Source organism: Arvicola amphibius, chromosome 17 (assembly GCF_903992535.2).
Source record: "Arvicola amphibius chromosome 17, mArvAmp1.2, whole genome shotgun sequence".
NCBI lineage: Eukaryota > Metazoa > Chordata > Mammalia > Rodentia > Cricetidae > Arvicola > Arvicola amphibius.
In genome coordinates, this window is record NC_052063.2 from 20,516,215 (window position 1) to 20,538,054 (window position 21,840).

A 21,840-nucleotide genomic window follows, 5' to 3' on the forward strand; every position below is an offset into this window, starting at 1 on the left:
CCAAACAACAACATGACAAGTTACAACAAAACTAGGGACATCCATCACATCATGGCTGCACAAGGCAACCCATTAGGAAGAAAATGGTCCCAAGGGAAGGCAAACGTTCCAAAGACATCCGCCATTCCCATTACCACGAGTCGCTTTCTTTTAAGCATTGGATATGTGCTCCACAGAAATTAGGTAGATCGTAAGGGACCAGCAAGGCAGAAGCATCTTCCAAGGAAGGGAAAATAGAGTATAGCATTATAAGAAGATAAAATAAACATTAGAGTGGGAGGAGAAAATGGGCTGGGGATCAGAGGGCAGGATGGAGGAAGGATATAAGTAAGGAGAAGTAACACTAAAGACTTGGTTTTATTTCCCTAGCTTATCAAAACTTTTATAGAAACTTTAGTGTCCTTCTTTTTTCTTTCGACCACTGGAGAGTCTTCAGAGCAGCTCTGGACCACTCATTGGTGGTTCCAAAACACTCAGTGGCCTGTTCAGAGGGAGCTGCCGACCAGTCCTCAAAGGCTGGTTGGATGCTCCAGTGTTCAGTAGGAAACTGCTGGATAAGCGTGCAGTGCCTTGCACCACGGCCCCCGTCTGTTCTCTATGCTCTAGACCCCAGTTCATGAGCTTCGGGCAAGGGGCTGGAGGTGGAGAATACACATGCAGAGACAGATCGACACACAGACCTTCCAACACTGGTACCAAAAGCCCCTCTTTAATAGGACCATGGAGGCTTAAATACCCAGCAGTCAATGGCCAACAGATGAAAATCCTATCCTCTGATCCTCTAAGCTAAGCACAGCTTCTAGTAACTTCAATTAGAAGGCTCTAGCAGGGAAGAGCAGCTGAAGGCCAGGACTCATTAGTCCTAACAGTGCAGGACATGTGCACACCCTCAGACCAGTTTGCCCCCTTTAACTGAGCTGTAAGGAACATGGGAGCTAATGCAGTCCGTTCACCCTGGAATTCTACCGTGGTCTCAGCCTTTTCAGGCATGTCCTGCTCTTCCTTCTCAGTCTCTTCCAGATCTCTGTAAAGGTAGAGATGAGGCATAACGCCCCATGGGCCTCACAAAAGATGGAACCACGCATAAGGAGAACTGGCCGCACACAAGTCAGCATCCTCCAACTCAGACCCACAGAGCGAACCCCTTGTTATTGCATGGAATGGCAACATCCACCCAGCACAAAGGAGGATCTGTTACACAAAACAAGCGGTGGGCAGGTTGACATAAGAGGGCTCTGTGATGGGCTGGTGGTCAGCCTTGGGAGCAGTTACCACTAGAGGCAGTGGCTCCCTTAAGGCTGCTTTGATTTGGGGAGTACGGGTTCCAGGTGTGAAGCCACCAGCAATTAGAATGGTTCCAGTGGCAAGCGCAAGCTTCAGCACAGCTAATTGACCAGTGTTCCTGGAGGAGATGAAGCTGGCATTAGCAGGTTTCTCAAAGGCAAGAATGGCTTGAACTGTGAACAACTTCTCCCATGTTCTCTTCAGATTTATGATGAAGATAACTATCCTTTTTCAGTTTTTAGATGGACTGCTCCATCTGGAAGTCAAGGTTGCCACCATGAAAGTGGGTTTCTGTGAGAAGGAATTTGAGGATATCCTCTGTCTTCATCTGCAGGATATCAAAGACTCCAGCCATTACATTCCCTTTAAATTATGATGGTAATAAAGAATGATGTTGTACTATCCAGTTCCTGGTTAACACAGGAAGGCTAAAGACCTTTTGAAAAGTTACAGAAATCTACTAATGCAGAATTTTTCTAATTATGTATATAATGGTATTACAATATAACGGAGGAGAAAATAGTCAAACTAGAAATCATATGCTATCAAATAAGACCCCCAGTACCAGAAATGTGTTACATGTTTTCACGAGTCTTGGCAGAACTTTTAAGGACTGAGATCTAAGAGAAGGAAATGAGGTATCCCCTTGGCAGGAATAAATGTAGTTCTTGTGGATTTCAAGTAGGTTCTTGTGAGAGCAGGCAGATACAAGAAGAAACCACCTGACCTATGAATATCTATTATTTCCTGTCAGCCGTATGACATTTTCTCTCACATATTATGCCATATAAACTATTTAGCTTCAAATATTTTGTGAATAGTGGAAAATAAATGAAGACAATATACAAATTCAGAGAACCCAGTGATTGCCTTGAAAAATAGGAAGGCTTTATAATACCAGGCATGGGCCCTAGAGGACATTAATCAACTGAACCTGATGGTATTTGAGCTATTGACTCACTTTACCTGATGACATTTCGTGAGTATTATTTGTCATGTCGTTTGTTTGTGTGTATGCTGTGATTTTTACTCTATAGTTCCATAGCTGTAGTAAAGGTGTAATACATGCAAATAACTGGTTTTCAGTCACCTGCCTACTTCTCCTATTTATATTACATACTTGGCTTCTGAAAGCATCTGCACTGTCAGTAATTGCAGTGATTGACAGTCCATCAACTTAAGCTGCACACGTTGGGGGCATCCACTAGATGGAGGACATCTGACCTTCTCGTCGCAGTTCATTCCATTTTGGAAGACTGGAAATGGTCTAAAAGTTCGACATGAGCACCATGCAGGTATTCTAGTGGAAATACAATGTTATTAAATAAAGAAACATAACAATTTTCTAACTGATAATATCATACCACATATGTTCAAGACTGAAGTTTATTGTTACTTTTCTAAGGCATAAAATAATAAATATTTTATATTTAAGAATGATACTCTTCAATTTTGAAAGAAGAAAATTATAAAATATTTTCCTACATTTAAAATAGCTACCTGACTGATAGAAACATTTACTGCGATGTTTCCTCTTATAGAGTGATTTTCCCCAGTGAAGAAGTAAATATTATTATTGATGATAACAATTTTGCTCATTTCTACTTTCCTCACATGAGAGTTTCTATCAATATTTAGTCATTTTAATACTATGTGTTTGGAAGTAAAGTGTAATGAAGAACTATTTAATTCAATTTATTCAAGGTTGAAATAACTACAATTTTAATAATCTGTGTGCTTTCAACACTAATGTGAATTCCATACTACATTTCACAGAAAATTAGTTCAATCTCATATTTCTGTGGCTTACATGCTCACGATCTTGGAAAGTAATATTTTCCCATTTCTTTACTAGTCACATGATTAAGCCTACACTTACAGCATGAGAATATAGCACACCCTGAAAACAAGACCTTGTTAATTTTCAAACAATGCTCATACATAGCAGGACACCATCATTGACAGAGAAAAAATTCTACACCAAAAAGAAGTTCAAGTCTATAGATTGGGAAGGGTCGTTGATGCCTATCATGCACACAGCTTGACTACAGTGCCTGTAACCAAAATGAAAGGAAAACTAGGGTCAGCTTTAGGTCGTCTGTTTCCTCTGTCTTTTAACCATTTTGGCATCTATGAATTCTAGGTGTCAGTAATTGGGGAACTATGACCTTCTCCCACCTTTGTTCACATGACAACTTCTGCCAAATCATTGTCAATGTATGTATCATCTGAATGAAAATCAAAGCAGTTCTCAATGGGTATGACAATTTTTCATCATGAAGTTATGAGAGAGTTAAAAAGGTCAGAAAATATACCAAATATGCAGCTTGTTAAAGCACCCTTGAGTTTCGACTTGTCCTAAGAACAACACTGTGTTAGTCAGCTTCAACTACTAAAACTAAATAACTGAGAAAATAAATAAATAAAAAAGTTTATTTCAGTTCAGAATCTGGAACTTAAAGTCCAAGAATATGTAGACACATTGCTTTGGGTATCTAGCCAGGAGAGTATATCATATTGGAAAGATGAGGTAGAGAAAGCTACAGAGAGACAGGAAAATATTAAGGTTCAATAACCCTTTAAAGGGCCTGTTTTCAACAACCTAATTGTCTCCCATTAAGCCTTACAATCCAAATTTACACAGCATCTTCCAATATGCCATTCTGGGCTCCAAGCTTTTAAAATAAGGACCTATTACATAGTGCATATTCAAACCACACAAGGGTAAAATAATTGCAAAATACTAACACTGAAAGAAAGAATAATTTAAAATCCTTAAAATGTAATTGTTACTTCATAAATTATAGTAGTGTGATTTGTGATTGAATATTAATGAGAAATGTCCATTATATAGTATGCAAAAAGGTAATTGATGAATTCAGGGAAGTAGAAGGAAAGATTTCATTTTTAATTACATCATACAAATGGAAACAATCCCAAAGTTTGGATGCAAAGGGAGAACAGGGGCTTGGCATGTTTTAAGTCTGAGTGAAGATGAACTACCGAGCTTGGATACTTTCTCAACAACGTGTAAATTATCTCAGCATTTGGAGAAAGAGATAGGGTGGTGTGAAAGAGCCGGACACAACAACTTTCACACACCACACGGGTGGCAGCAAAAGTCATGGAAGCAGGAGTAAACACCGAGGTAGAATGTGTACAGCCAAGAGAACACCAGAGGAGGGGAGAAGAAGGGCCAGACAGAGGTAAAAGTATTTCTAGTCAACAAGGGCAGAAGACAGATGGAGGCATGTATGAAGAACACAAACGGAGGCAGGCAGAAGTGAGAGCTGAGTTTCCAAGACTGTAAAGGTGGCATGAAAAAAAAATGTAAAATATTGACAATATACTGGTATTAATAATAATAGAATGGTGATTACTTTATCTATCTGAAGGAACATATTTTAGAGAGTTGTAGGGAAGTATGTGATAAAAATAGGAAAAAAAGCTGCCTATCATTTCAAAATTAAATAATAATTAAAGGAGTAGCAGAAAGATATTTTTGTTTTGTTATTTTTAAAATTTGAATTTTAATTGATATAGAAGAACATCTACATTGTGCTTCCTAACTACATTTCATATGATATTTCAATCATGCAGAGATTGTGTACTGATAAAGACAGGTTACACTTCTAAATACTCAAACACTTACTGTTTCTTTCTGATGAAAAGAATCTATCATCTCCTCACTTTGAGAGCTGCATACTACATGGTAGGTGCCTGTGGCACAACCCCCTGTGTATTAAGTCTGGTTTTAAAAGAGTCAGCACTGATTGAGGTTACAAGGGTCCAACAGAACAGCAGAGGAGAGAGATCTCAAAGTCTGTTTTCCTGGTCTCAAGGATGGAATAATAGTGAACAGAGAGAAAGCATTAGCAGAGGAAAGTCAGAAGACAGAAAGTCTGCTGGTTTGATAATAAAAAGTTTCAATCACAGCTCCCAGGTTTGAAGTTGTTTTCCCTATTATGGTTGACGGCTTTAGGTATAAGGTCAGAAGTTTAAAATGATTTTTGAAGGAAGAAGTAAAATTTATTAGAGGGGGTTTAAAACATATTAAAAGACAGCAACAAGGTCCTGGAGCTTTTGGAGTCTAAATGTATAAAGAAATGACTTCTGAAACTTTTTTATTTTTCCTCCAAAGTATTAAACACAAATGCTACATCTGACACAAAGACAACAAGAAGTGAACTGAGACACTGGGTGTGGCTTGAGCATATGAGAGCTCAAAGCCCAACCCCCACAGTGACACACTTCCTCCATCAAGGCCACACCTACTCCACCAAGCCACACCTCCAAATAGTGTTACTCCCCATGATCTTATGGTTACCAATTACATTCAGAAAACCAGAGTTAAAATGAACAAAGATGTTTGTGGATATACTCTATAGCCTGAGGCATAGCAGAATCCCAGAATTTGTTTCTGGGGCAGATAGTTTGAAATTAGGAAAATGCTTGAAGAAAATTTAAAACTGGGGTTCAAAACTTTTAATGTGCTGATTTTAGAACTCCAGGGTTCTTTAATAATACAACCATATCATATATTCAAACATTTTACATTCTTAGACACAATACTCTTAAAATAACTTTTCCAGTGGTCCTCATGATATGTAGTCACTCCAAGGCAACGTACAAAATGAAACATTTAATTGGGGGCTTGTGGTTGCAGAGAATTACTGTATATGACCAACATGGTAAGGAGTTCTTATCTACTTTATTCATGGATGTTCTGCACAGGTATGTACACATGTAATTGGTCATGTGTATGAATGCCAAGGACATATAGCTCTTCTATCACTCTCCACCCTACTTTTTTGAGACAAAGTGTCTCACTGAATGCGTAGCTTACTAAATATTTTGCCTATTTTATTAGGCTGGCTGGTCAGTGATAAGTTTTTTGTTTCTTCCTCTACTCCCTAATTCTATGGTTATAAAGCCCAGGCTGTAACGGCAAGTCCTTTTTCTAATACAAACACCACATTATCTACTGAGTCATCTTCACACCCTCTGTACGTCATTATCTTAACACATTTTATCTCTGCATAGCCTGCATTCATTAACTAAGCAGACCATTAAAAGCAGTAACCTATGCTGCCAGTTGAAGCCAAATCCCTCTTCTCTTGAGCTAATGAAATGTTCAATTGCGAATTTCTCTAACTGGGATCTATAGCAATGTAGGTTCAGTTTTCTAGAAGAATCTTAATTTTTTTTCATTTTCATTAACATTGAAGCTTTTTAAAAATTGAATAGGGAGTCATACTCTGTATTATCTGGGCAATTATTTAAATTAACTGCGTGCTACTTTTATTGTATCATGTAAATTAGGACAATGATGATGTCATGAAACATAGCATCATCAAAAATTTTATTGATGTTAAGTCACCAATATGTGATTCAGGAATTAAAGCATTAAAGAGAGCATGTCACAAAACCAAAGCTCACCGCATTTATTTTTCAGTCATTTAGTTGTAGGAAGACATTATTCACGATGGTAAATTAATATATTAATATAGCAAGTAGCTCAATGGTTTATAAGTTTGATTTTGTTATCCTATTTTTTCAGATTGATTTGTGTACGTGTGTGTGTGTGTGTGTGTGTGTGTGTGTGTGTGCACAAAGAGAAAAAAGAGACAGAGATTTAACTGTATAAATAAGACAGTCAATACCAAAAGAAAGTACATTTTTTTTTGTCATGGACTACTTCTTTAAAAAAAAGAAAAGAAATTATTTCTCTTTTCATGATACATACCAATCCAAGTTCCCACTAACTTCCCTTCTCCTGTTCCATCCACATATGCCCCCACCCCACCTCTATCCACTCAGTAGAGAAGGTAAGGCACATTGCTTTGGGGAAGGTCCCTACTATACCAAGCCTGACCAAGGTATCCATCCAAAGACAATAGGTTCCCAAAAAGCCAGTACATGCAGTAGGGATAAATCCTGGTGCCAATTCCAGTGACTCCTCAGTCTGCCCCCAGCCATGCAACTGTCAACCACATTCAGAGGGACTACTTGGTCCTATTCTTGTTCCTTAGTCTGGCTGGTGTTAGTGAGCTCCCATTAGCTCAGGTAGACTGTTTTTCAGTGGGAGAATCCATACCGATCTTGACCTCTTTGCTCATATTTTCATTCTTTCCACTCTTCTACTGGACTTTGGCAGCATGGTCCAGTGCTCTGATGTGAGTCTCTGCCTCTATTTTCACCAGTTGATGGATGAAAGTTTTATGGGGATATTTAAGATGTTCATCAGTCTGACCACAGGGCACGGAAAGTTAGGACCCCCTCTCCTCTAATTCTTAGGATCTTAGCTGGGGTCATCCTTGTGGTATCCTGGGAATTTCTCTAGAGTCCAGTGGATCTATATATGTTTTTCTTAGTGTTCATCTTATTACTTAGCTTCTCTAAGATCATGAATTATAGGCTCAACATTCTTTGTTTATAGATAGTATCCACTTATGAGTGAGTACATACCATATTCATCTTTTGGGGTCCGGGTTACTTCACTCAGGATAGTATTTCCTCATTCCACCCATTTGTATGCAAAATTCAGGATGTCATTTTTTTTACTGCTGAGTAGTACTCTAATGTGTAAATTGCCACATTTTCTTTATCCATTCTTCAGTTGAAGGCCATCTAGGTTGTTTCCAGGTTCTGACTATTATGAATAATGCTGCTATGAACATAGCTGAACAAATGTGTTTGTAGTATGATTGAGCATCTTTTGGGTATATGCCCAAGAGTGGTATTGCTGGATCCTGAGATAGGTTGATTCCCATTTTTTTGAGAAACTGCCATACTGATTTGCAAAGTGGATATACAAGTTTGCATTCCTACCAGCAATGGATGAGTGTTTCCCTTCCTTCACATCCTCTCCACCATAAGCTATCATTGGTGGTTTTGCTCTTAGCCTTTCTGTCAAGTGTAAGATAGTATCTCAGAGTTGTTTTGATTTGCAAATCCCTGATGGCTAAGAATGTTGATATTACCTTAAGTGTCTTGGCAATTTGAGATTCTTCTGTTGAGAATTCTCTGTTTAGTTCTGTACCCCATTTTTTAAACTGGGCTATTTAGAATTTTGATGTCTAATTTCTTGAGTTCTTTTTTTTATTTTGGATATCAGTTCTTTATCTAATGTAGGGTTCGTGACGATCTTTTCCAATTCAGTAGGCTGCTTTTTGTCTTATTGACTGTGTCCTATGCTTTACAGATGCTTCTAAGTTTTAGGAGGTCCCATTTATTTATTGTTGTTCTCAGTGTCTGTGCTACTGGAAGTCTATTTAGAACGTGGTCTTCAGTGCCCATGCATTGAAGGTTAATTCCCACTATATAAGTGACACCAAAAACTCTACCAGGGAACTCCCACAACTAATAAATACCTTCAGTAATATGGCAGGATACAAGATCAACTGAAAAAAAAAAAACAGTAACCCTCCTCTATACAAATAATAAAGAAGCTGAGAAAGAAATCAGAGAAACATCACTTTTCACAATAGCCACAAATAGCATAAACTATCTTGGAATAACATTAACCACAGAAGTGAAAAACCTTTTTGACAGGAGCTTTAAGTCTTTGAAGAAAGAAAATGAAGAAGATACCAGAAAGTGGAAAGATTTCCTATGCTCTTAGATAGGTAGGATCAACATAATAAAAATGGCAATCCTACCAAAAGCAATCTATAGATTCAATGCAACCCCATCAAAAGCCCAACACAATTCTTCACAGACCTTGAATGAACAATAGTCAACTTCATATGAAAAAGCAAAAACTCAGGCTAGCCAAAATAATGTTGTACAATAAAGGAACTTCCAGAGGCACCACCATCCCTGACATCAAGCTCTGTTACAGAACTAAGTAATGAAAAGAGATTGGAACTGTCATCAAAATAGAGAGGTTGACCAATAGAATTGAATTGAAGACCAGGATATGAATCCACATACATATTAACACCTCATTTTTGACAAAGAAGCTAAAATTATACAATGAAAAAAAGAAAGCATCTTCAACAAATGGTGCTGGCATAACTGGATATCAACATGTAGAAGAATAAAAATAGATCCAAATCTATCCCCATGCACAAAACTCAAGTCAAAATGTATTTAAGACCTCAATATGAATTCAACCACACTGAACCTGATAGAAAAGAATGTACAAATTTTATTTTAAAAAGTTTGTGTGTCTCACAATTTTGAAGGAAAAAGATTGATAAGGTTATCAATTAACAGATTTATTCTCTTATTTTTTCTTGTTTTTAAAAATGATTGGCATAAAACAAACAAATGACATCATCAGAAACTATTCTCATTTAGGTCATTTCTGCTCTGATTATTTATTTAAACAAACACCAGCACTTCCACAACAAGGCAATTTCTTTGTGCACATAAATCACATTTTGCAGCACTAGACTAAGCTCCCATTAACCTTCAGGATTTTGTTGCTTGGTACATCCAAAAAGTCAATCAACACATGTGAAGTATTCACAAAAAAACTATCAGAGAAAAATAAGGAATAATGAATAGAATAGTGAAGGGTATCACTTTAATAATCAAATGTTTTCAATAACATTTCATCACTCAAGCAAAGACTCTGTGTAGAATTAAGAGATGAAAGTCCAGGTGTAAAATACAAAATAGTAAATAATAAAGTAGATACAGTAAGAACTTACCATAAATATTTTATATACTAAATTTCCCATATAAACACATATAATTATATAGTTTTGTAATATTTTGTATGACATGAAAAAATAAGCCATCAATTTCCCCTGATCCATAATCTTGACAATAATTCAATTTACTGTGCCTTTACATTACTTTACTTTATGCTACGTCTCTACAAAGTGCATAAATATGAACATAAGGTGATACATAATTTTAGTGTGATTAATTTAAATAATTTTAATAACATCATCCTCATTGTTATTATTTTATCTAATAAAAAAGGCTCATGAAAAATTCTTTGTTTCATATACCCAACAGGCACCTTTATCTTCTTCACTTTTGCCTCTCAGTGTTGCTCACTATATGTTAATGAGCTTTATCCTGTACTGCTTATGACATTTATGTCAGGCAAAATGATTTTCGAATTTCCCATGTTAATTATGAAAGGTCAGACGCTGAGTTATTGAGGCGTTCAGCTGTACTATTGCTGAGTGTGGAGCAGGTACGTGTGCTAATCACCCGAAAAAGGAGTAATTATCCCTAACTCTCTCTAATTCTGCTGATAAAAGTATTTTTTCTTTCTTATTTTGCTCATTTTTAACAACATCAGCCTATCTAATTCCTTTATTCTCTAGCGACCACACATCTTCCTCTCCCATTAAACTTCTTGTATTTGTAAACCTAGAGCCATGGCCAGCAAGGGCAATTTTAGCCTCAATGTATGAAGCAAATCGTTGTTAAACATGACAAAGGCATGTCTTGGCAGGATCTTCTCAACCTCTGAACACAATCTTTCAGAGGAGACTTTTAGGGATGAAGCACATATTTCTATCTACCTTTCTTGATTCAAATAGCATATGTATCATTGTGGGGGGGCTGCTATATCTCACTTGGCTCTTTCTTCATGATAATAATGTATTCATGCTTTACTATATATGGCTTTATTAAGCAGTATCACAATATATTCAACTGTTTCTGTGTAAATCTCACCAGAAAAACAATGAAATAATTGGGTTAAGGAATTATAATGTAGCCATCTTTATAACCTTTTTGTCTACTATAAAAGATCATGATAAAAAATCAACTTGCACTATAACTCAGAGTACTATTGCACCAAAGAATGCATTGCTTATTTGTAACCAGCCATCAAATAATACTCTATATTCAGAAAACCCTCATTTAATACTCATTATTTATTCATGTTAATAGGATATAATTATTTAAATGTAAGATATTTAGTTTATTAATGAAATAATTCCCTGCAGTTGATACAGATAACTGTCCATCTAAACCACCTGACTATAGTCTATTTCCCAGCTTTCTTCATAGATAATGGTCAAATGGTAGATCTAGGAAGGCCATCTATAATATTTCTATGTCTGTTTATAGCTTTTCTAACTTTTTTTTAGAGCTGGGACCTATGTTCTTTCATTCCAGCTTCAATGATACAAATGGCAGCCATGAAGAACAGGATGAAGGTATAATAGGAGTTATTGTAATGGTGGTGGGTCAAATTAAAAGAAACTCAACCACTCTACTAGAGTGTTTCATTTTTATGAGGGAGAAAAGATTGCTTCTGCCTCACTGTTTGAGAGCATGGTAGGGAAATCAAGGCAACAAGATTGTCTTCTGGATGTGTTAGCAGGAGTGTGGGTTCAGGATCAAATACAATGAAGAACTGAGTAATAAAATTTTGACAGCTTGCCTTCATACAGCAACATTCGGGAGATTTATTTTTGCCAACGGATTGCATAAATGCTTAGAAAAGTTTTAAATTATTGCAACTAGGACTATTATGTGTCTATGATGGTGAATCTATCATAGATAAAGATCATATAACAGAAAAAGAACAAATGATTAATAAGTCATTATTCCAATGGTTCTACGTGAAAAATTACCTAAAAACAATCATCCATTTAGAGTGGAAAAATAAGACCTCACATATGGAAGCACAGGGGGCACATGCAAGTACCTGAGAAATCAGAAATATTTGCAAATGTAGCAGATCTTGTCAGAAATGCAAGCTGACACATGAATGTGGAAGAGCCACCAGGAAGCCACAACACGGGCTGTCTCTGCATTATCATACCAGAAAGTCAGAATGCAGACAATCTCCACACTATTTCCCCGTTATGTCAATGAAAGCTACTGTTCTGGGTTATTTAAGGTATGCTTGCCTACTAGTTTCCTCTTCTGAAACACTGTAATCTCTTCTCATCCCATTTTTCTTGCACACTTCTACAGAGAAGATGAAATGAGTCCTTTAAGCAATCTGAAATTTTTCCTTTTACTGGGAATAAATACAGCCTTCATCCTGGTCTGTACGTTTTTACATGGTCTGTCTTCCAATCACGACCTTCTGCCAAACTCCTCTCAATTTCCCAATGGGCCAGGTCTACTTCAGTTTCACGGTCTCTGCACACAAAATTTTCATGTAAATATTCAAATGTTATTCACTACATTTTATTCATGACTTGGCTCGGTGTTTATCTGGTCGCTGACAAGCCTCTACTTTGGAAATACCTTTCTAAAGGAGCAGCCCAAGTCCCTCTCTAGCCTTTGTTTTACTTTTATTTTGTTACAGTGAATTATCTCTTTACTTCATAATGTATTTTCCCAACCATAATGTGTTTACCTTGTGTACAAAGGCAGTATCATTCACTACTGAAACTCATAATGTATCCAAAATGCCACTATATGGGATACCTCATGTGTGCTTTGTGTAAATACATTTAGCTCATCATTTTAGTCCAGAGTAATGAATCTAAAGGAAAGATCCCCCTGATTTTGTTGAATTGAGTTGCCTGTAGCTCAGAGGTGAGCCGTCCTGCAGATAAGTCATGTAGTAAGGTCTACCAATGAATAGGATAAATTCACTAAGAAAATGTAGGAATAGAGACTATGTACTAGTTTTCCAGGTTTTGAAGATGGAAACATGAAGGAAATGTCATGAGCAGAGCTTTAAATAGGGCAGGGTATTATAGATCTTCAAAGTTAGGGAACAGGGACTGTGTTCACCCCATTAAAAATAAAAACCCTCATGTGGAAATTAAAATGTGGGAGGACAACGATATTTTTAGAAATAATTAATTCTCTGAGCCGCAGACTAGATTTGTCTTTACTTTTTAATGAACGTTATTTAACGTTCTATTCCTGAACTCTCTCAGTGTGCGATATGATCCTTCCTTGTGGGAGGGCTAGTCTAGCTACTGTGTATGTTAAAAGATGAATAAAATTCTGCTCTTACCCACAGGCTTCTTTTCTCCATTCAAGAGATCACACTGGGACACTAACAAGTGGAGTAAAAATGGTAGAATATTATGGAATATTATGGAATTATGATTATGGAATATTCTTTGGAGAAAACTATGAGGAAGGTGCTTTAGTCCTCGCACTGGTAAAATAGCACCCCTTGCAGCAGGAAGGTCAAGGAAGTTGATTTTTATTCCGAACAGTAATCTTGATTTCATAGATAATGTCATCTTCAAAAACCAAGCTGAGAAAATTAAAGGGCCTTGTTGTATTGCTGCTATTTTAGACTGATGTAAAAATAACAGGCAGCTTTCGTTTTGAATAAGTGATTCTAAATATTGAAAATGGAAAACTAGCAAATATTAAACCATTGTTTATTCATTTTTATTAGTAGTTTCCGGTATTGTCTACTAAAATTGGACTCATAATTGTTTCCTTTATTTTTGAATAATCCCCAAATCTAACAAATTTTCTTAGTTTTAAAGAGTTTTGGAGAAATTCAATTTAGTATTTAGCTTGTTATAACTTGTCTTAAATTAAATACAAGTGCTTCTGCTAAAAGTCATTGTTTGTATATGTGTATGTGGTGTGTGTGTGTGTGTGTGTGTGTGTATGTGTGTGTGTGTAAAACACTACATCATAAACTCACAAAGACAAAAGGGATATGAAAAATTTTTGGACTTGATCACTCAAAATCAATTATCTGAAGCCCTTTAATATTAATGAAAGTATCAACACAGAATTAAAATTGTGGTTCTTTATTTTTGTTTCTCCCTACCTTAAACACTGGAACTCTTGCTTCTTAAGAGTGAAACAATTTTGACATGAATACTTTCCAACTTTTTTTCAAATTGGGAGAACTATCATTTTGTAGTTTTTTCATTAGTTACTTTAAAACATAGAGAAAAATAGATTCTCAGCTCTGATTCATAAAACCATATAAACTCTAAAACTTGTTTTAAATATCTTCAATTTTTTCCAGGAGCTTAAAAACATTGATGAATCTTTCTCTTCATTGTGAAAATATTTGCTCCCCCGATCTGAAAACATGGTAGACCAACAATCCTGTACAAACATGAATAGGTTAAAACTGTGAGTGAGACTCTTGAAAAGACAATGTTAAAGGGTGGGTGGGTGGGTCATATTGGATGAGCAGGCTCAGCTTGAACACCTATTGGAAAAAATGACCTAAGACAACAATGTGCAATTGCCACACACAAACACACACTTTCACCAAAAGGACAAATCACATAGGCATGGAACTGCCAATGAATACATATCATCACCAAAATTAGCAATGCTCTTAAACAGGAACTTCTCATATAACTAAACCATGTCCTCTGTGGATGAAATGATCTGAAAGTTGGGAGATAAATATTCTATATGTCAAATATTACATCATTCGATTTGTATAAAGTTTAGGCATAGGCTTATCTCGTCAATGCTCTGTATGCATCAGAGATGCACTCATAACTCATATAGGAACTGGATGAGAAATAACTGAAGGAAAGATAATAAGGTCCTCTGGTAGTTTTGGAATGCTGTGCTTCCTGATCTAGTTATATACAAATACTACTTGTAAAAAATGTAATGGTGTATACGGATGCCATCTTCTTTTATTTGAATCTATATATGTCTTTACATAAAACTGAACGCACTGCACAATGGGAAGAAATACATAAGTGAGTGCAAGATGCTTTACTCATCTACTTATCAAGCATGGAAACAATCATTTCTCTTTTAGACATATACTTTTTGTGTCATTTTTGTATTTATTTGACTTTTAGCATTTACTTGGGTACCTTGAGATAGGAAATAGATAAAATACTGCCTCCTGAACAAGACCATCACCAGCAGGGAGCAACGTGAATGTATGATACTGTGCCTTTACTTTAGGGTATCTGCATAAGAATAATATTGGTGTCAATGATGAGGGAGCATCGGACTGCTTTCCCCTGACCTATTTCTGAGAAGATGGATTTCATACTTTGAAGAGAGTGTTCTGAACAGCACAGATTGGAAGTGGACTTTTCATGAAACACAGCCCATGATTACAGAGTAATTTTTTCTGCTAAATTATTAAGCTTTCATAATTATAACTACTGCTCTAATTATACTGCAAAAATTATCTTTAATAAAGATAATAGGCACTTTGAGGTGGATTAGATCTGGAAAATTTAACACACACTCTGTTTTATCAATTTCACCTCATATACATTTGTTCATGAAAAAATTCTCAGGTGCCCTTCATGGAAGGTCACCTTTTTACCCGGGGAATACACATAAAAATTCACAATTGCTTGCATAACAAAAAGTGAAATCCACACATAGAGTTGAGTTCAATATTAAATTGGTGACATTCTGCATAATATATGTGTGCTCCTACAAACACACATGCATTTGATTTCACTGTGGCTTAATATGATAGTCTTTTAACGTGAACAGAGTTAAAATGAAAAGAGTACAGTAACCATATGTAGATTTTTCAGATGCTTATTTTGAAGAACTCAAAAAGAATCTATACATCTTGGAGAATCAAGCAGAAAAAAATTAAGTTAGGAAATCCAAATTCTGCCAGTAATGTACACTAAAGAATAATTCAAATAAATACAGTAGACATTAAGATTTCAAATGGTAGTACATTCATTCATTCATTCATAATTCAATAAATATTCCCTATGTGCCTGGCTACAGATAAAGTAAACATGTCTCTCCTTATAAACCTTACATATTACAAGTAGCAGCATCATTCAAAAGCATATAAATAAAACCCAAGGAGCAATATTGTGTAATAAAAATGAAATCAAGAGGGGGCTATTAAGTAGTGTGGACAAGAACACGTGCAGTTAATATGGTCAGGGAAGATCTTAAAGATGATAAAATAGAACAGACATAACATGAGACTTAAGACACCCGGAAAAGGTAAAACTCATTTCAAGTATAAAGGAAGCACCTGGATTAAATCTAGGTGTCAACCAGGAACTTTTACTAGACCCTGTTTACCCTTGACCACATTAGGTAATACTGTGGTTTTGAAAAGTTTCTGCCAAAGATATCCACATCAAGACTTAGCCTCTGGAACAGTGCTGATAGAAGCAACTGAACTCGTAGGGGGTGGGGCTTCCTTGGGTCACTAAGGTTTCTGTCTACAGAAGAGGTGACTGTCCTTTGACTTTTTCCCCTTTCTTCTGCTTTCCAGCCATGGGGTGAATTATGAATTAGTTATCACAGGGGCTGCCTGGAGAGATGGCCCGGTGGTTAAGAGGCCAGGCTGTGCTTCTAGACAACTCAGGATCATCACAGTGACCTGTCCCCAATTCCAGTTCGAGAGGACCGGATTTGCCTTCTTATAGCCTCAGAAGGCATATATGTGCACATGCACAAAAACCACCCATATGCTTGAGGAAGATAAAAAAATAATGAATTAGTCAGCACAGGTAACTGATACTCCTGAGAAATCAATAACAAACACCAATGCTTCCCCACAGAGAACAGAACCTAGGCCTACTCTGACTCTTGTATAACAGCTGAATTTTAATTTGTATGTTTTCCCAGCACGGGGCAGTAAGAAATTTGTCCAGTTCTGTTATCCTTTATGCCAAACAAAATTTGACAATACGAAGGTAAACATTTACTGAATGGAGGCCTGACCTTAAACAGGGCTCTCATCCCTGGACAAATACTTTAGCAAAGGGCTGTTGAAAATAATCAGACGTTCAGATAACACAGCCGCTTGGAAAGGCTCTGACCCCACCTTTAAAACTATCAGTCTTTCTTATCACCGAGGAGCGATAGCCTAAAATTTGCAGTTTATTAATTAAATTAAAAAAAAAAACATTAAGACACTTGAATCAAGTTGTGCCTATTCAAAATGCCAAGGGAAAATGAATCAAGGTACATGAAATGAGTCCTGGTGCGCTTGTTCTTTCTGTTTGTTCTCAATGGCACTGCTTGTTAAACCTTTCTCTGTCTTTCTCCCTTAGTAAAATAGAGACTGCAGGGAGCTGGGAGCAGGTAATCAAAGCAAGAGAACAATGCCTCCCTGTCTCTGTGGAACAGTTCTTCCTTTAATACTTGGGAGAAGAAAGCCCAGAGAATCGGAGGCCGAGAGCAGCTGAGAGGAACGGCCCTCTTAAGCACTTTCATGCCAGGCTGAACTGAAACCCGGGAACTAGCACAGGAGTCAAAAGAGTCTCAGAGTCCAGACTCGATATGAGGACCTGAGATGAGTTAGCAGAAAGATTCTGAGAAAAACATGTGCACGTGACGATCTTAAACAGTTACGTAATTTAAAGCGAAAGCAGCAGAAACGGACACCACGCTTATTGCTTAGGATTTCCTTCAAGATATTTCTTTGCCGGGCGGTGGTGGCGCACGCCTTTAATCCCAGCACTTGGGAGGCAGAGGCAGGCGGATCTCTGCGAGTTCGAGGCCAGCCTGGTCTACAAGAGCTAGTTCCAGGACAGGCTCTAAAACTACAGTGAAACCCTGTCTCGAAAAACCAAAAAAAAAAAAAAAAAATATTTCTTTGACTCTAATGTTTATATGTTCATCAAACTGAATATGCTAACAGAGATAATACTTTAACAATGCATGACTACACATTGTATTCTGCGCAATCTAACATCAATTAAAATGTGCAATTATCACAAGCTTTCAAATTTGCAAATTTGAGAGTGTGGCCCTGTGCCAGAATCTCAGGAGTACTTTTTCAGCCACAGATAAAGCCTCTTCCAAAATGTGAAAATGCAAGCCTATAATGAAAAGTGCAGTACTTCAGACAGTTTCTATTTCCTCTTCCATTAGCACCATGACTCAGAAATTATGCACACATTGACTCCAGTGTCAACCCTGCATGGAATTTCACTTCACAAATACAGATTTTCTACTTTCAGAACAGCAACCAATACACCAAACCATATAGTACAGCGCTCCATTTTGGTTTTAATTTTGGCCGTGTCTTGGGCTACTCAGCCTGAAATGTCTTTTTAGCTAGACTGAAATTCTTTTAAGTTCTAGAGTAGGAGTTCTCAACCTGTGAGTCACAACCCCTCACAGGGGCTGCATATCAGATATTTATATCATGACTTATAATCATAGCAAAATCATAGTTATGAAGTAGCAACAAAACAGTTCTATGGTTTGGGGTCACTATATTAAAGAGTCGCAGAATCAGGAAGGTTAAGAACCATTGTACTGCCCGGCGGTGGTGGCGCACGCCTTTAAGCCCAGCACTCTAGAGGCAGAGGCAGGCGGGTCTCTGAGTTAGAGGCCAGCCTCGTCTACAAGAGCTAGTTCCAGGACAGGCTCTAGAAACTACAGGGAAACCCTGTCTCGAAAAACCAAAAAAATAAAAAAAAAAGAACCATTGTACTCTTATGAAGCAGATTCTTAATTTATGATATAAAACCAAGAGGATGAAATGTTTTGTCCCCGTTTCCTGATATTCCATTAATGAGACCTAAGTTTGGCCAATTGGAGGGATCATCCAGTGCTGCACCATCTAGGGAAATTTTGCCGACACAGGATTATTAGCAATGTTTGGGTCCATATTTATTCATCATAGCCCAGGTAGGATTGCTACTGGCAACTTACAAGTAGAGGTCAGGACGTCCCTAAACATATTCCACTGTGATGATGAAGCCCCTGCCATTGAAGAATTTTCTGATGCAAAATGTTAATAGTGACATAAAAAATTATGTCCTACAATTATATTTCCCTTATAAGATCATATACAGTGAAATGCCTACAAAGCTAGAGTAATTTTTGCCTTACCTAAATTACTCAAATGTTGGGGGAGGCTGCTCATTCGTCCCCAGCCTCTTAGACCTTAAATAATCATACAGAAACTATATTAATTGCAATACTGTGTGGCCAATAGCTTAAGTATATTTCTAGCTAGGTCTGGCATCTAAAACTAACCCATTTCCATTATTTTATATTTTACCACAAGGCTTGTGGTCTACTAGCAAGGTTTTAGCTGGCAGCTCACGTCTTTCACCTCTGGCAGCTACATGGAGTCTCCCTGACTCTGCCTACTCTATGTATATATCTTTTCCAGCCTGGCTATATTCTGTTAAGCTATTGGCTGAAAGAAGCTTCTTTATTTATTAACCAATAAAAACAACACATATACAGAAGGACTTCCCACACAATTTCCCTTTTTCCATTTAAATAAAAAGGAAGGTTTTTAACTTTAACACAGAAAAATTACATACAGAAAAGGTATCAAGCAAGAACTACAGTTATAATATTTGTATCTATTTTATCTTTTATTATAACTAAGGAAAACTATAATTTTAACTATCTATTCTTCAACTCCATCAAAGACTTCAGAAGGATATAATATTACCTAAGTAAACAGAAAGTACATTGTAAGCAACTTCAAAAACTCTAGAATTGACAGAGACATCTTGCTGCCTGGAAAGTCACCCAAAGTTCTTCTGTACCTTTGGGGCATCCATCTTCAGCCTACAGGCTCATAGTATCCAGCAGACTTTTCCATGAAGCAGAAAATTTCAAAGACAGTTCTGCCTATATTGGCAGTTTGCCAGTCACTTTCTTCTGTGTCCTGCAGAATGTCTGGCACACTCTTTCATGAGCAGGAACCCCTAAAGAACGTCCCACTTTAGGAAAGTTTAGCACCACTCAAATATCTTTGTAATTATTTCTCGGACTTTATGTCTACTTTGATGATAACATAAAAATGTATTACCATCCATTTGTCAACATTATGGCCCACCTAAGAACCACACATAGAAGTAGAACCACACATAAAAATAGTAAGTGGGACAAAGGAATGAAGATTTACAAAGAGCTTCAAAGGCACAAATGGTGACGGCTCAGCATGTAAAATATTAGCAACACAAAAGGTATATTGGCATATGTCATGTCTAGGACATACCACCAGAAGAAAGGAAATAAGCAGATCCCAGGAGCTCAGTGACCATCCAGTCTAGCCAAACAGTAATCTTCAGGTTCAGCACGAGATCCCTCTCAAAAAAATAAGGTGAAGAATAATAGAGGAAAACACCAAGAGAAACCTTAGGGTTACACACATGCGTGTATACCTACAAACCCATGTGCATACACATCCATCCACCACATCCAAGAAGAAAGAGAAATGTGAGACACTACACAAATGACTAAAATATTAGAAAATAGAAGTTGGACATGATACTGTGGCTTAATTTCAAAGTGTCTTGTATGCCGTGGGAATCAGGCTTTTACTCACCAAATGGCAATATTTTATAAATATATTTTAATTAAAATATAATTACACCACTTCTTCCCTTCCCGTTCTTCCCTAAGCCTCTCCAAATCAACCAATTACAGAAGAAACCCATGTTGAGCATCTTTGTCAGTTTCTACATCTGATAGGAGATTAATATTCATAATATACAAAGAACTCAAAACCAAAAAGGCAAGAAAACAAATTAGCCAATTAAAAATAGGCCACCAAGCTCAACAGAGTTCTCAAAGGAAAACATAAAAATGGCTAAGAAATAAATTTATAAGTGTTCAACATCCTTAGCAATTAGAGAAATGAAAATTAAAACTAACTTGAAGTTTTAAGGGAAATGAGAAAGAAGAAAGTTTAGATGATGATCTAAGCTGGACGGAGCTATGGGAGAAGGAGCATGTGTAGGAGACCATCCATCATATAAAAATGAGAAGTAGCCTGTTTAGTTCTGGTGGTGACAATAACAATAGACAGCAAAAGATAGAAGAGAATTTAAAAGTATTCTGAACATTTGCTTGCTTTCTTAAGTACAATGAGTCCTTTTCAGTACTATAAAATATGAATTAAAGGATTAAAATAATCAAAATTTGATCACATATAAATCTGTGTTTAATTCGAAGATTATAAAAAATCATTAGCACATGTCAAGATATTTAAAATGGCTATATAATGAGAACATATGTTAGCTATATAACTTCCACATACTAACCAACATGGTGAGAAAGTTTGTGACATTACCTGCTCCAAGACTTCCTTATAGGTGATAGTTGCTTTGGTGTTTGTGACAGGACTGTCATAGATGATTGCAATCTTATCCCCTTGGCCATTTTCAATGTGCCGATCAATAGCATTGTAACAAATATTGAGCATCCCTTCCACAAACCTGAAACACATTGGAAAGAAAAATAAGTGACTCTTTTCACAATATTTTTTTTTGTCTAACTACTTTGCTCCGTACCTAGCTGCTGTAGATGTCCATAGGACGGTGCTTCCTACAGCCCTTCATGCAAGGAAAGGATGACGGTAAAGCACATATTTAAAATGACACCGAGAGAACATTTTTACTTTAATAAATATGGATTTATATTCATGTATAACGGAGAAAACACACTTGGTATTTTCAGCTGACAGCTTTGTGGATATTATTGCTCAAGATGAAAGGGGAGTCTACAGTACCTGAGGAATGTATTTATAGAGGTAAAATGAATCCTATGTAAGTGTAGGGCCGAGGCAATAGAGATTATGAAAAGGGAGCTGGGAGATGTATGGTGGACATTCCGCTAGCTGATACAAATAGACGAACACTTCAAAAGCTAGTTCTTTGAAATATATTGTCATAGTTAGCTTCATATGTCAGCTTGACACAACTGGAAAGAGAGAGAATTCTCTAAAGGATTGTTTCCACC

The 21,840-nt window shown here is 36.8% G+C and overlaps 1 protein-coding gene and 1 pseudogene across 1 annotated transcript in view; both read right to left on the reverse strand.

Annotated features, from left to right (window-relative positions):
* Nucleotides 1-21,840, reverse strand: part of Acss3 (acyl-CoA synthetase short chain family member 3) — a 174,280-nt gene that overhangs the window by 120,324 nt on the left and 32,116 nt on the right. Inside the window, exon 2 of the mRNA XM_038314385.2 lies at nt 21,173-21,317. Within this exon, the coding sequence (XP_038170313.1) occupies nt 21,173-21,317 (145 nt within the window). The remainder of the gene's footprint in view (nt 1-21,172; nt 21,318-21,840) is intronic.
* LOC119803615 lies at nt 383-1,639 on the reverse strand (annotated as a pseudogene).